General features: G+C 44.5%; 1 protein-coding gene across 3 annotated transcripts in view; it reads left to right on the forward strand.

Annotated features, from left to right (window-relative positions):
- LOC132378752 (sorting nexin-1-like) overlaps positions 1 to 16590 on the forward strand; it is a 117977-nt gene that overhangs the window by 77871 nt on the left and 23516 nt on the right. For all 3 annotated transcript variants that reach the window (XM_059945886.1, XM_059945887.1, XM_059945889.1), the window contains exons 7-8: positions 739 to 880; positions 7753 to 7831. In XM_059945886.1, the coding sequence (XP_059801869.1) occupies positions 739 to 880; positions 7753 to 7831 (221 nt within the window). The remainder of the gene's footprint in view (positions 1 to 738; positions 881 to 7752; positions 7832 to 16590) is intronic.

The raw sequence follows: 16590 nt of genomic DNA on the forward strand, positions 1-16590 counted from the left end.
TGTTGTAATGCATTTGTTCATTTTCAATTGAAATTAAAGCACATGTTTTCTACTTATCCCATGATATTTTATTTTCTCTTATGAGGTGTATTACCAAAACACTCCGCCCATCTGCTCCTTGTCCGGCCCCCCTGTCAAATTTTAGAACCCTTTGTGGCCCACAAGTCAAAAAGTTTGCCCACCCCTGTGCTAGATCAATCCTCCAAAAAGTATCCAAGCACTGGCTTCCTTTCCCCTTATTCTCTCCCCCCCCCCCCCCCCCGGATGGTCACCCAGTTACCTGTGTTCTGTATCTTGGGTGTACCTCCCTGTGTGTCCTGTCAATCAGCCCCTCAGCCTCCTGAAAGATCTGGAGTTCATCTAGTTCCAGTTCCTTAACATGGTCTGTAAGAAACTGCAGCTGAATACTTTTTGCAGGGCTAGTCTTTGGGGATACTGGAGGTGTGCCTTCCCACATCCGCAAAAGGAGCATTCCACTATTCTGGCTGGCATTTCCGCTGCTCTAAATGCAGCAAGAAAAAAATATAGACCAAAAAAATCTACCTACAGCTTCTGCCTCACTCACCAAAGTCTGAACTCCTCACTGTGCCGCTCCCACAAGCCATTCTATTTAAACCTAACTTTGTTATTGGCCTTTGCCAAGTACCTAATTATGTACAATCCAATTTCTCCTTGGAAACTGTGATATGCCTAACCCTAATGTGTCTAATATATTAATGCATTGTTTTGCTTTTTCAGACCAGTTTAACAATGTTCAAGAGGAAAGATTTCAGTGTTAAGCGAAGATTTAGTGACTTTCTAGGATTATACGATCGACTGTCAGAAAAACACTCTCAAAATGGCTTCATTGTGCCTCCACCTCCTGAAAAAAGCTTAATAGGTACAGCAGTTGGAGATAAACAGAAACTAGTTTTGCTTTTGTTGTCCTGTGTCTATTGTAATGCATACTTTTCAAATGGGTGTTACAATGGAGAGGCGGTTTATTCAATAAGGGGTTTGCAGATTAACCATAAAGGATTAATCTTGGATTTATTTGTTTCCTTACAAGTATGGGACAGGTTGCCCTTGAAATGGAAAGGGCCAATATCCCTAGTGGGGAAATTAGCTTCTCCTACCAGGGAGGGTTTAAACTACATTGGCAAAGGTGAGTGAAGTAAGTGAGAAAACAGGGATATGTGCAGCGGGCAGAGAGTGTAAGCCAGGATAGCCAAAGGGCAGATAGGGCAACTGCTTTAAATTGAGTCTATTTCAATGCATGTAGATTAACAGGTAAAGCAAATGAACCAAGGATGTGAATTGGCTGTAGAGTTTGGAATATTGTGGCCATTGCGCAAATGTGGCTGAGAACAAGGCAGGTGTGGCTGCTCATTAACACAAGAAATTTTACAGATGCTGGAAATTGAGAGCAACACACACAAAATGATGGGTGCCACAGTAGCACGATGCTCAGGGCATTTTAAAATTCAGAGTTCAACCCATGGAATGTGCAGGTTTGCTCCTGGACCTCTGGTTTCCTCCCATAGCTCAAAGATGTACTGGTCATTTAAAATTATCCCATGACTAGGTTAGAGTTAGTTGGGTTTATCAGGGGTTGATAAGGTGGTGTGGTTCAAAGGGCCAGGAAGGCATACTCTGCACTGTATCACTAACTAAAATAAATAATTAACTTGTCAGGGAGTACCTATGAAGGGGAATAAACAATCAATTTTTTGGGCCGGGACTCTCTGTGAGGACAGGGCTGGCAGCTCAATGTTCTGCAATACTGATGCTTTAAGTGTGATAGAGGAAGAGGGTGTGATAGAGGATAGAGGGTGTTGCCATTTTGGTAAGGGAATACATAACCTGCTTACAGAGGGTGACCCTAAGGGATCGTCTAATGAGGCCATTTGGGCAGAACTTTGGAAGAAGAAGGGGATGGAGAACTTGGTAGGGCTATATTCTAGACCACCCCACTCCCAATAGCTACCAGAAACTTGAGGAGCAGATGTTTTGAGAGATTAACTGTCGTGCTAGCAGGTGATTTCAATTTTCCCAGTACTGACTGAGCCATTCAGATTGCATGGGGCCTGGATGTGGTGCAATTTGTGAGATGGATTCAAGGCAATTTCCTCTGCAATATAGAGTATGCTCGCAAGAAAATGAATCTTGGTTTTGTATTGTGACATGTATATACCTGTATAATTTACTTGGAACTTTGAGGGACTTCTCGGGAAGGAGCAATGCTGGCTTTCCTGGTGGGGAATGAGGTAGGCCAAGTAATTGAAGTGGCATTTGGGGAGCTCTTTGGATTCAGTGACCACTATTCTATTAGTATTAAAATAATCATGGAAAAAGGCAGAACAAGTCCAGAGGTCAAAGTCCTGACTTGAGTAGGGCCAGTTAGAGAGCATTAGGCAGGATCGAGCTAGGGTCAACTGGATGATTCTGTTCAAAGGCAGTAGAACAGCAGGCAAGTGGGAGGTCATATCAAGGGCCCAGGTACTCTTGGAGTGAAAGGTAGAAATATACTAAGCTCAGGGAGCCCTGTAGGCAAGAGATGTTGGTGCTCTGGTAAGGAAAAGGAAGCATACATCACGGTTTGGCACCTGGATACTAAAAAAATCCCTCAAAGAATGTAAATGTTAAGACCAGGTTTGAGGGAAATCAGGAAAGAGGATGATGATTGAAGGTTGACTGGAAGACTGTGAGTAGTGAGATACTCGAGGGACCTCTCACTCATAGATTCAAAGTAAAGCACATTTATTATCAAAGGATGTACAAGTTATATGCCTTGAAATTTGTCTATAGGCAGCCACAAAGCAAGAAACCAAATAATCTGCACTATTCATTTCTAAATAAATTCATTATTTATGTAAATTTAAATTGTACATGGCATGACAGACAGACATACTTCATTGATCCCGACGGAAATTGGGTTTCATTACAGCTGCACCGACCAAGAATAGTGTAGAAATATAGCAATATAAAACCATAAATAATTAAATAATAACTTAATTACGCCAAGTGGAAGTAAGTCCAGGACCAGCCTATTGGCACAGGGTGTCTGACACTCCGAGGGAGGAGTTGTAAAGTTTGATGGCCACAGGTAGGAATGACTTCCTATGACGCTCAGTGTTACATCTCGGTGGAATGAGTCTCTGGCTGAATGTACTCCTGTGCCTAACAGTAAGTGAATTTACTAAATTAGAGGTTTCATTGACAGGCAGGTTATGATGAATGGATCAGTCAGGGAAATAGGCAGAGTAATGGTAAATGCATTTCAGTTTGGGTAACTGTGAGATAAAGGGTAGGGGTTTGTGCAGTGAATGGCAGGGCCCTGACAGGTGTTGTGAACGGGGGCCCTGGGAGTATGAGTGCAAAGTTCACTGCAAATGGACATGGTGGTGGAGTTCAGCATGCTGGCCTTCAGTCAGGGCTTTGAATTTGGGAGCATAGACATTCTGTAGTTATACAAGTCATTGGTGAGATTGTATTTGGTAAGGTCCCACATAGGAGATTGGTGGGTAAAATCAAAGCTCGGCATCGGGGGGAGGGCATTGACATGGATAGAAAACTGGTTGGCAGATAGAAAGCAAAGGGTAGCGGTGAATGGGTGTTTCTCGGAATGGCAGGTGGTGACTAGTGGGGTGCCACAGGGCTCGGTATTGTTTACCATTTACGTTAACGATTTGGATGAAGGCATAGAAAATAACATCAGCAAATTTGCTGATGATATTAAGCTGGGTGGCAGTGTGACATGTGATGAGGATGTTAGGAGAATTCAGGGTGACTTGGATAGGCTGTGTGAGTGGGCAGATACTTGGCAGATGGTGTTTAATGTGAATAAGTGTGAGGTTATCCACTTTGGGAGTAAGAGCAGGAAGGCAGATTATTATCTGAACGGTGTAGAGTTAGGTAAGGGAGAAATACAAAGAGATCTCGGAGTCCTTGTTCATCAGTCACTGAAGGTGAGTGAGCAATTGCAGCAGGCAGTGAAGAAGGCTAATGGAATGTTGGCCTTTATTACAAAGGCAGTTGAGTACAAGAGCAAGGAAATCCTCTTGCATTTGTACAGAGCCCTGGTGAGACCACACCTGGAGTATTGTGTACAGTTTTGGTCTCCAGGGTTAAGGAAGGACATCCTGGCTGTAGAGGAAGTGCAGCGTAGATTCACGAGGTTAATTCCTGGGATGTCTGGACTGTCTTATGCAGAGAGGTTAGAGAGACTGGGCTTGTACACGTTGGAATTAAGGAGATTGAGAGGGGATCTGATTGAAACATATAAGATTATTAAGGGATTGGACAAGATAGAGGCAGGAAATATGTTCCAGATGCTGGGAGAATCCAGTACCAGAGGGCATGGTTTGAGACTAAGGGGTAGGTCATTTAGGACAGAGTTAAGGAAAAACTTCTTCTCCCAGAGAGTTGTGGGGGTCTGGAATGCACTGCCTCGGAAGGTAGTGGAGGGCAGTTCTCTGGATGCTTTCAAGAAGGAGCTAGATAGGTATCTTATGGATAGGGGAATCAAGGGATATGGGGACAAGGCAGGAACCGGGTATTGATAGTAGATGATCAGCCATGATCTCAAAATGGCAGTGCAGGCTCGAAGGGCCGAATGGTCTACTTCTGCACCTATTCTCTATTGTTTATTGTGTATTGTATTTGAGTATTATGTACAGTTTTGGTCAGGCTGTTATAGGAAATACATTTTAAAGCTGAAGAGGGTGCAAAAAGCTGCTTGGACTAGAGAGTCTGAATTGTAGGAAGTTGGCCATATTGGATCTTTATTCCCTGGAGTGTACGAGAAAGAGGGGTGACTTCAGGAGTTTATAAAATAATGAGAGGTGTGGATAAGGTTGCTGTTCATACTCTTTTCCACGGGGCTGGGGAATCCAAAACTAGAGAGCAGAGACACGAGATAAGAGGGGAGAGATCTGAGAGATAATTTTAGAGGGTAATGAGCACATTGAGCGAGCTGCCAGAAGAAGTGGTCAAAGTGGATACAATTTTAAGAGACATTTGAACAGGTGCTTGAAGAGTTTTGGGCTGAACACAGGCAATTGGGTCTAACAAGAAGGATGTTGTGTTCGGCATGGATCAGTTGGGCTGAAGGGACTGTTTGTGTGCCGTATTACTGACTGCTGTTCCTGTCTGTAGATGGTGTCTTGTCTTGTCTTGCCTTCATTTTCCCAGCATTGTTCTATAAATTTACATGTTGAATTTGTCCCATGTTGTGTGGAGTGGTGTTTTATGGAATCTTTACCTGTGCTGTTCTACTCGGAGGGAAAATTGTACAAAGGGGATTGAAAAGTTTTCACACCGAGTGCTCTGAACCTAATGCACTGTGTAAGTGATTTCTATCACCAGAGATGTTTATCTAATCAGTGTAATTTAGACCTTCCCAATAGGCAAATCTTCAGTGATGGGTAGTGCTTGGGACTTCTCATTTGATGATTCTGGGTTTAGGTTCCAGTGGACCTTAATTCATGATGGTCTAGTGGCACAGTTAGTAGTTTGGTGCTACTGTTGTGTATTTTCCATTATTTTCCTTAAACCGAATAGATTTACCCTGGGTGCTAGTGTTTCATAGAAACATAGAAAACCTACAGCACAATACAGGCCCTTTGGCCTGCAAAGTTGTGCCGAACATGTCCCTACCTTAGAAATTACTAGGCTTACCTATAGCCCTCTATTTTACTTAGCACCATATATCTATCTAAAAGCCTCTTAAAAGACCCTATTGTATCCACCACCATCACCGTTGCCTGCAGCCCATTCCACGCTCTCACCACTCTCTGAGTAAAAAAAAACGTAACCCTGAGATCTCCCCAGTACCTTAAACCTGTGTCCTCTTGTGGCAACCATTTCAGTCCTGGGAAAAAGCCTCTGACTACCCACACAATCAATGCCTCTTATCACTTTGTGCACCTCTATCAGGTCACCTCTCATCCTCCTTCACTTCAAGGAGAAAAGGACAAGATCACTCAACCTATCCTCATAAGGCATGCTCCCCAATCCAGGCAACATCCTTGTAAATCTCCTGTGCACCCTTTCTATAGCTTCTGCATCCTTCCTGTAGTGAGGCAACCAGAACTGAGCACAGTACTCCAAGTAGGGTCTGACCAGGGTCCTCAAGAGCTGCAACATTACCTCTCGGCTCCTAAATTCAGTTCCATGATTGATGAAGGCCAATACACTGTACGCCTTCTTAACCACAGAGTCAACCTGTGCAGCTGCTTTGAGCATCCTGTGGACTCAGACCCCAAGATCCCTCTGATCCTCCACACTGCAAGAGTCTTACCATTAATAGTATATTCTGCCGTCATATTTGACCTACCAAAATGAACCACTTCACACCTACCGGGGTTAAACTCCAGCTGCCACTTCTCAGGCCAGTTTTGTATCCTATCAATGTCCCGCTGTAACCTTTGACAGCCCTCCGAGTGTTGTCCACAGCACCTCCAACCTTTGTATCATCAGCAAACTTACAAACCCATCCCTCCACTTCCTTATCCAGGTCATTTATAAAAATCACAAAGAGTAAGGGTCCCAGAACAGATCCCTGAGGCACTCCACTGGTGACCGACCTCCAAGCAGAATATGACCCATCTACAACCACTCTTTGCCTTCTGTGGGCAAGCCAGTTCTGGATCCACAAAGCAATGCCCCTTGGATCCCATGCCTCCTTACTTTCTCATGGGGTACCTTATCAAATGCCTTGCTGAAATCCATATACACTACATCTACTGCTCTTCCTTCATCAATGTGTTTAGTCACATCCTCAAAAAATTCAATCAGGCTTGTAAGACACGACCTTCCCTTGACAAAGCCATGCCGACTACTCCTAAGCATATTATACCTCTCCAAATGTTCATAAGTCCTGCCTGTCAGGATCTTCATCAACTTACCAACCTCTGAGGTAAGACTTATTGGTCTATAATTTCCTGGGCAATCTCTACTCCCTTTCTTGAATAATGGAACAACATCCGCAACCCTCCAATCTTCCGGAACCTCTCCTGTCCCCATTGATGATGCAAAGGTCATGGCCAGAGGCTCAGCAATCTCCTCCTTCACCTCCCACAGTAGCCTGGGGTACATTTCGTCTGGTCCCGGTGACTTATCCAACTTGATGCTTTCTGAAAGCTCCAGCATGCCCTCTTTCTTAATAACTACATGCTTTTCAGTCTGCTGCAAGTCATTCCTGCCACATTCCCAAAGTAGGTCACTTGTCTGCTCCTGGTGCAGGTGGGTGAGTTGATGGGACTGTGGGGAGTATAGGATTCTTTATGCATTTAGTGATTCAGCCCAGAGCTGGCCTTTCAAGCCACGTCACCCTAGCAACCCTACAACCCCAGTTAATCCCAACCTAATAACGAGACAATTTACAATGTCCAATAAACCTACCCAGTACATCTTTGGACTGTGGGAGGAAACTGAAGCAGCCGGGGAAAAGCCCTACATTCTATGGAGTTCTATATTGAACTCCAGAACACCTCAAGCTGTAATAGCGGTACACTAACAGTTATGTTACTGTGGCACTACACAGCTGCAAGAAGGTTGCTCTGATAAACTGAAATGATCTGGGTCATTGGAGGATTCAAAATTACTTTGGTATCAGATTGAAATGTAGAAATACCAAATCGAGCAGCCTGGAGCTTGTCCCCGTCCTTGACTGAGAAGCCCCAATACACTATTAGAAAGCTGATTACCTGTCATAACCATAATTCCACTCTCTAGTTTCCCATTTCCTAATCCTGTTTTCTGTTTGGTAAGGTATGACCAAAGTAAAAGTTGGGAAAGAAGATTCCTCCTCAGCTGAGTTCCTAGAGCGGAGGAGAGCAGCATTAGAACGGTGAGTGTGGAAACCAAGGCAAAGCGTGGTATAGCTTCCAAAGGACTGTGCATTCTGTTGGATTTCGATGTTTTTAATCCAAGGTTCTTTCAGAAGTCAGGAAAGAGGCACAAAATTTGTTGCGTCTTTATCATTTTATTAAGCGTTAATAGATCAAGGAAAACTGGAAAACAGGAACAGAAACAAGCTGCAGAAGTTAAAACAAAAACTAAAAAGGTGATGCTGCCTTGTAGTCAGCTATTTATACACATAAGAAACATTCCATTCTGATTTGCCTAAAAGAGCGCATTTTCAAATAATGTAGCACCAGAGAAGCTTCCAGAGCTTTCCAGGATGTTAAGACTAGAGGACATGCTGAACAACTGTATATAGGTACTGCAGCTACCAGGTAGCATACTAAACAATTGCATATATCTGTTTCGACATGTCGGTCCATGGCTGCCTCTTATGCCTCTCCTAGTGGAGGAATAACACCTTGATCCATTTGGGTAGCCTCCAACCTGATGGCATGAATATCAGTTTCAATTTCATTTAAAAATATAAATAAAATCCCTCCCCCCTTCTATTCCCCACTCTGGCCTCTTGCCTTTTCTCGCCTACCTATTACCTCATCCTGGTGCCTCTCCTCCTTCCCTTTCTCCTGTGGTCCACTCTCCTCTTATCAGATTCCTTCCTCTCCAGCCTTTCACCATGGCTGTCTTCATGGCTTCGCTGATCACTAGCTGTCATCCTTCCCCTCGCCCACTTTTTTATTCTGGAGTCTTCCCCCTTCCTTTATTCCTGAAGAAAGGTTATCAGTCTAGAACATTGACTGTTCATTTATTTCCATAGATGCTGTTTGACTTGTTGAGTTCCTCGGTGTGCTGCTCTGGATTTCCTGTATCTGCGGACTTTCTCATGTATATGTATATAAGTAGCAGAGAATTGATTGTAAAGCTGCAAAGAGAATAACAAGCAGTCTAATCTAGCAATTGAAATACCAGACTTTCAGAGTTGAGGTTGGAAGAACTGCCGGTGAGCCAGGCTGTATCTATTCTTTGGTGGGTCTTGAAGACTACGAGTTGATGACTGACAACTTGGTCAAGATTGGAGCACTTCAGCCAAGGGAGAGCATAGAGGCTTTGAACTGAGTGAAGGCCTGTGAGCCAGAGGCCACTGAGGGTGGTCAATGAGAGTCAGAATCAGGTTTAATATCACTGGCTTATGTTATGAAATTCATTAACTTTGCAGCAGTAGTACATAGCAATAAATGATAAATATAGAAAAAAATGAATTACAGTAAGTACAGTGCCTATAAAAAAAAGTATTCACCCCTCCCCCCCCCCCAAACTTGGAAGTTTTCATGATTTACTGTTTTACCGCATTGAATCACAGTGGATTTAATTTTGCTTTTTTGACACTGATCAACAGAAAAGGAATCCTTTGTGTCAAAGTGAAAGCAGATCTGTACAAAGTGATCTAAATTAATTACAAATATAAAATACAAAATAATTGATTGCATAAGTATTCACCCCCTTTGATATAACACACAAAATCATTACTGATGCAGGCATTTGGTTTTACAAGTTATATAATTAGTTAAATGGAGATCTGGTTTTGAAGACCTGTGTACCGTCAAGGCCATTTCAATTCATGGTAGTAAAAGTACCCCTGTATCTGGATGGTCCAACCGCTGGTGAGTCAGTATCCTGGCAAAATCTACACCATGAAGACAAAAGAACACTCCAAGCAACACCACAGAAAGGTTATTGAAAAGCGCAAGTTTGGAGATGGATACAAGAAAATTTCCAAGTCACTGAATATCCCTTAGAGTACAGTTAAGTCTACTACTGCTACTCAGGCCTAGGGGGCTGGCGTCGGGCATGATATCGGACTCTCCACTACTCCCTCTCCCTCATCAGTGTGTTTAGTTCATCTACATTAGCTGCGCCGCTATCTTCTAGGAGCGTGTTGACCATAGTCTTGGGAGGGCGCCCAGGGTTCATCCTCCCATGCTTGGGCTCCCATATGATGACTAGACTGGCAGGTAGCTCAGGGTGGTGTAGACAGTGCCCTGCTAGTTGCAGTCTTCTTGCCTTGATTTTAGTAGTGAGCATCAGTAGGTCGTGCGAGCAGTGGAGCGGGAGTAAGGAGTGCTCGTGATCGACAGATGACTGGAGATCGTAGGATCAGCCGTTGTAGGTAGGCTGAGACCCTCGGACCTACCTGGAGAATACCTGAGGAGGACGGAAAAGCTGTGCAAGCGCGGGCTTTAAGAAGCGGCCCACTTTCAGGAGTGGGCAGCAGAGTGCGCAGGAGCAGAGTGCTGGGCTTTGGCTCAGCGGGCTTCAGCGCAAGAGGACTTCGGCAAGAAGCCTGTTTTTCATTTATTCTGACTAATATAGGATCAGGTAATGGGGGAGACAGTTAGAGCAGTGGTGTGCTCCGTATGCAGTATGTGGGAGGTCGGGGTCAACACAGTTGTCCCTGATGACCACACCTGCAATAGGTGCATCCAGCAGCAGCTCCTGTCAGACTGAGTTAGGGAATTGGAGCAGGAGCTGGATGAACTACGGATCATTCGGGAGGCAGAGGCAGAGATAGATAAGAGTTATCGGGAGGCAGTCACACCGAAAAGACAGGAGGTAGGCAAATGGGTGACAGTCAAGAGAGGCAGGGGGAGCAGACAGAGAGAGAAGAGCACCCCTGTGGCTGTTCCCATCAAAAATAAGTATACCGTTTTGGATACTGTTGGTGGGGATGACCTACCAGGAACAAGCTGCAGTGGTCCTGTCTCTGGCACTGAGGTTGGACCCTCGACTAGGAAGGGGAGAAGGGAAGAGAAGAGAGCAGTATTTTTAGGGGATTCTATAGTCAGGGGGGCGGATAGGAGATTTTGTGGGGAAGATCGGGAGTCTTGGATGGTGTGTTGCTTCCCTGGTGCTGGGGTCCGAGACAGATCAGGTGCAGGTTATTCTCGAGAGGGAGGGCAAGAATCCAGATGTTGTGGTCCATGTGGGGACCAATGACGTGGGTAGGATGAGTGAGGGGGTCCTGCGTAGGGAGTTAGGTGTGAAGCTGAAGAGCAGGACCTCCAGGGTAGCAATCTCAGGATTGCTACCTGTGCCACGTGCGAGTGAGGCAAGGAACAGAAGGACTATAAAGATTAACACGTGGCTGAGAGGATGGTGCAGGAGGGAGAGCTTCAGGTTTGTAGATAGTTGGGCTTTGTTCCAGGGAAGGTGGGATCTGTTTCGAAGGGACGGTTTACACCTGAACTGGAGCGGTACTAACATTCTTGCAGGGAAGTTTGCTAGTGCTTCTTGGGGTGGTGGGGGGGGGGGGGGGAGTTTAAACTAAATTTGCAGGGGGCGGGGATCCAGAATGTGAGAGAGAATAGCGAGAGGAAGGTAAAGGACTGGTGGGGACTACACGATTCCGGAATATTAAGTGTGTAGTAGAGGAAGGTGGGGCGGAACAAGTGATAAGGAGGACTCGTACAGAGGGATGGTCTGACGGAACATGGAGTTAAATGTATTGAAAGAATAAGTAAATTTAGGAAGGACAACAAAATTCTAGGGGTGTATAGCCCGATGGGAGTTCGGGGAGCTGGGTTAAGCACAATAGGCAGCGATTCAAACAGAGAGAGGAGAAATGGGTTAAAAATTCTATATCTGAATGCATGAAGTGTCAGAAATAAAGCGGATGAGCTTGAAGCCCAGGTGCGAATGGGTAACTATGATGTTGTTGGGATTACGGAGACGTGACTGCAGGGAGATCAGACCTGGGAAATGAATGTACAAGGGTATACGTGCTATCGTAGGGACAGAAATGTGGGCAGAGGGGGTGGGGTGGCCCTGTTGGTGAGGAATGAGATTCAGTCCTTTGCAAGGGGGGGACATAGGGTCAGGAGAAGTAGAGTCTGTGTGGATAGAACTGAGGAACAGTAAGGGCAAAAGGACCCAAATGGGTGTTGTCTACAGGCCACCAAACAGTAGCATGGATATTGGGTGCAAGTTGAATAGGGAGTTAACATTGGCGTGAGCAAAAGGTAATGTCGGAGTAGTTATGGGGGATTTCAACATGCAGGTGAACTGGGAGAATCAGGTTGGTGCTGGAGCACAGGATAGGGAGTTTGTAGAGTGCCTAAGGGATGCATTCTTGGAACAGCTTGTATGAGAGCCGACCAGGGGCAAGGCTATTCTGGATTTAGTCTTGTGTAATGAAACAGGATTTGATAAGTGATCTTGCAGTAAAGGAGCCATTAGGAGGTAGTGATCACAATATGATAAGCTTTTATCTGCAATTTGAGAAGGATAAGGGCAGCTCGGAGGTGTCAGTGTTGCAGATGAACAGGGGAAACTATGGAGCCATGAGGGAGGAGCTGGCCAAAGTTGACTGGACAGATAGCCTAGCAGAAAAGACAGTGGAACAGCAATGGCAGGTATTCTTGGGAATAATGCACAAGGTGCAAAATCAGTTCTTCCCCCAGAGAAGGAAGGATTCAAAGGGGGGAAAGGGGCCACAGTGGTTGACAAAGGAAATCAGAGATTGCATAGCATTAAAAAAAAAAGGAAATATGACAGAGCTAAGGTGAGTGGGAGGACAGATGATTGGGAAGGTTTTAAGGAACAACAGAACTTAACTAAAAAGACAATACGGGGAGAAAAAATGAGGTACGAACGCAAGCTAGCCAGGAATATAAAGGAAGATAGCAAAAGCTTTTTTAGGTATGTGAAGAGAAAGAAGATAGTTAAGAACAATGTTGGGCCCTTGAAGAATGAACTGGATGAAATTGTTATGGGAAACAGAGAGAAGGCAGAAGAATTTAATGAGTACTTTAGATCTGTTTTCACTAAGGAAGACACAAGCAATCTCCTAGATGTATGGATGGGCCAAGGACATAGGGTAACAGAGGAAATGAAGCAGATTGACATTTAGAAGGAAACGGTGATGAGAAGACTGATGGGACTGAAGGCTGACAAATCCCCAGGTCCAGATGGTCAGCATCCTAGGGTACTAAAGGAGATGGCCCTGGAAATTGCGGATGCATTGGTAATCATTTTCCAATGTTCCTTAGATTCAGGATCAGTTCCTGAGGATTGGAGAATGGCTAATGTTATCCCACTTTTTAAGAAAGGAGGGAGGGAGGAAACAGAGAACTATCAGCCTGACATCAGTGGTGGGAAAGATGCTAGAGTCCATTATTAAGGATGACATAGTGGCATATCTAGATAGCAGTGATAGGATTGGGCCGAGCCAGCATGGATTTACCAAGGGTAAATCATGCTTGACTAATCTGTTGGGAGTTTTTCGAGGATGTAACCAGGAAGTTAGATGGGGGAGATCCAGTGGATATAGTGTACCTTGATTTTCAGAAGGCATTTGGTAAGGTCCCACATAGGAGATTGGTGGGTAAAATCAAAGCTCAGGGCATCGGGGGGAGGGCATTGACATGGATAGAAAACTGGTTGGCAGATAGAAAGCAAAGGGTAGCGGTGAATGGTGTTTCTCGGAATAGCAGGTGGTGACTAGTGGGGTGCCACAGGGCTCGGTATTGTTTACCATTTACGTTAACGATTTGGATGAAGGCATAGAAAATAACATCAGCAAATTTGCTGATGATATTAAGCTGGGTGGCAGTGTGACATGTGATGAGGATGTTAGGAGAATTCAGGGTGACTTGGATAGGCTGTGTGAGTGGGCAGATACTTGGCAGATGGCGTTTAATGTGAATAAGTGTGAGGTTATCCACTTTGGGAGTAAGAGCAGGAAGGCAGATTATTATCTGAACGGTGTAGAGTTAGGTAAGGGAGAAATACAAAGAGATCTCGGAGTCCTTGTTCATCAGTCACTGAAGGTGAGTGAGCAATTGCAGCAGGCAGTGAAGAAGGCTAATGGAATGTTGGCCTTTATTACAAAGGCAGTTGAGTACAAGAGCAAGGAAATCCTCTTGCATTTGTACAGAGCCCTGGTGAGACCACACCTGGAGTATTGTGTACAGTTTTGGTCTCCAGGGTTCAGGAAGGACATCCTGGCTGTAGAGGAAGTGCAGCGTAGATTCACGAGGTTAATTCCTGGGATGTCTGGACTGTCTTATGCAGAGAGGTTAGAGAGACTGGGCTTGTACACGTTGGAATTAAGGAGATTGAGAGGGGATCTGATTGAAACATATAAGATTATTAAGGGATTGGACAAGGCAGGAAAATGTTCCAGATGCTGGGAGAGTCCAGTACCAGAGGGCATGGTTTGAGAACAAGGGGTAGATCATTTAGGACAGAGTTAAGGAAAAACTACTTCTCCCAGAGAGTTTTGGGGGTCTGGAATGCACTGCCTCGGAAGGTAGTGGAGGGCAGTTCTCTGGATGCTTTCAAGAAGGAGCTAGATAGGTATCTTATGGATAGGGGAATCAAGGGATATGGGGACAAGGCAGGAACTGGGTATTGATAGTAATTGATCAGCCATGATCTCAAAATGGTGCAGGCTCGAAGGGCCGAATGCTCTACTTCTACACCTATTGTCTATTGTCGTCATAGAACTCGACGTTCGTCATGTGCTGTTGCCAACTCACATCAAGAGCCATCCAGAGAATTCATGTAGAGTAACCATATAATGACTTTTGCATGGTCTTGGTGAGTGTCCACATTTCACATCCGTACCTGAGAATGGACTCTGACTGCTATGAAGATCCTCTTTTTGAGCCCTCTAGTCAGGTTCGACCTTCAGATTTCCAATCATTAAGAATCAACCAAGTCTATCATCAAGAAATGGAAAGAATATGGCACAGCTGTAAATCTGCTTAGAGCAGGCCATTCTCTAAAACTGAGTGACTGTGCAAAAAGGAGACTCGTAAGGGAGGCCACCAAGAGACCCAAGACAGCTCTGGAGGAGTTACAAGCTTCAGTGGCTGAGATGTTGCCCAGGTGATTCACCAGTCACAGCTTTATGGGAGAGTGGCAAAGAGAAGGCCACTGTTTGGAAAAAAAAAACTCACATGAAATCTCAGCTAGAGTTTTCCAGAAGGCACGTGAGAGACTCTGAAGTCAGCTGGAAAAAGGTCCTATGGTCTGATGAAACCAAAATTGAGCTTTCTGGCCGTCAGACTAAATGCTATACTTGGCTACGTAAGCCAAACAGCACATATCATCAAAAACACACTATCCCTACTGTGAAGCATGGTGGTGGCTGTATCATGATGTGGGAATGCTTCACTGCAGCAGGCCCTGGAAGGCTTGGGAAGATAAAGTTAATGCAGCAAAATACAGGGAAATTCTGGAGGAAAACTTGATGCAGTCCACGAAAGAACTGCGACTTGTGTTCCAACAAGACAATGACCACAGCATAAAGCCGAAGCTACACAGAAATGGCTTTTAAAAGCAACAAAGTTAATGTTCTGGATTGGCCAAGTCAGTCTAAACTTCAATCCAATTGAGAAGTTGTGGCTGGACTTACAGAGGGCTGTTCACTCACAATCCCCATGCAATCTGATGGAGTTTTGTAAAGAAGAATGGGGAAAATTTGCAGTGTACAGATGTGCAAAAGCTGATACAGACGTAACCACATATACTCAAGGCTGTAATTGCTGCACCTACTAAATACTGACTTGAAGGGGTGAATACTTAATCAATTATTTTGTTTAATATTTGCAATTAATTTGTATCTGTTTGTAGAGAGCTGTTTTCACTTTGATCAGCAGAAAGATTCTCTGTCAGTTTCAAAAAAGCCAAATTAAATCCACTGTGATTCAGTGGTGTAAAACAATAAAACATAAAGGACTTCCAAGGGGGTGAATACTTTTTATAGGGTGTGTGTGTGTGTGTAATATGTTCCAGCCCTCGTTGAATGCAAGGATGATGCAGCATTGAAGCTGTCAAGATGAACATCTTTTGAACCAGGAGCTGAGGAGCTAGAATCTTCCATCCCAATGGAATTTGCAGTTGGGGTTTGGAAGATGGATCTCACTTCTCTGCAGAATTGCTGTTCAATGGGGTTTTTGATTCTTCCTTGAGTAGAGACTTGGATTAGCCCTGCAAGTAAGTTTGGGCCTTCCAGAGAATCAGAGTTAAATATTCTGAGGTGGATGAAATGGTTTGCCCAAGTGGCCATTTCATGTCCTGTGGCAGGTTCAAGTTTAATTGTCATTCAACCATTCATGCATACAGCCAAATGAAACAGTGTTCCTCTGGAGCCAAGGTGCAAAACACAGTAACATAAAAGCAACATAAGTAATATTATCTTTCTCTTTTTTGTGTGACTTGGGTCCCTGAGTAACATGGCCTCTATATTGTTGGTGTGTGGGATATTGCCCTGGTCCAACATGTCTTCTACCAAGCAAACACTGGAGGTCAGCACCAGTGGGTGTTTACTGTGCTACCTGAATTCACTATATCATGTAGGGCATCATGGCATAAAGCCTACTGCTGTTGCATCCAGAGGCAGTAGATTGCCAGGGCTGTCAATGAACAGGGACTGACTGAAATACCAGGGATGAATGATAAATGTAGGTTCAACCTCTGCTAAAGAAAATTGGCTGAAAACTGAAACTCTTAAGGTATAATCATAAAGGACGTACCACACTTACAGCCACTATGTAAATCCATAGTGAAGTTGGCAGCTTGAGGAGGTAGCCTGAAATGTGCTTTAATTCTAGGCTTTCCTGTTGGATCCAGTCCATGTCAATTAGCAAGGCATATACCTGCAGCACATTTTATAAGCACAATTGTCTGTCCATGGGAGCTAATCTGCCCTCGTGTATACAGGTTTTCTGGTATACACGTATA

The sequence above is a fragment of the Hypanus sabinus genome, chromosome 21 (genome assembly GCF_030144855.1).
Source record: "Hypanus sabinus isolate sHypSab1 chromosome 21, sHypSab1.hap1, whole genome shotgun sequence".
NCBI lineage: Eukaryota > Metazoa > Chordata > Chondrichthyes > Myliobatiformes > Dasyatidae > Hypanus > Hypanus sabinus.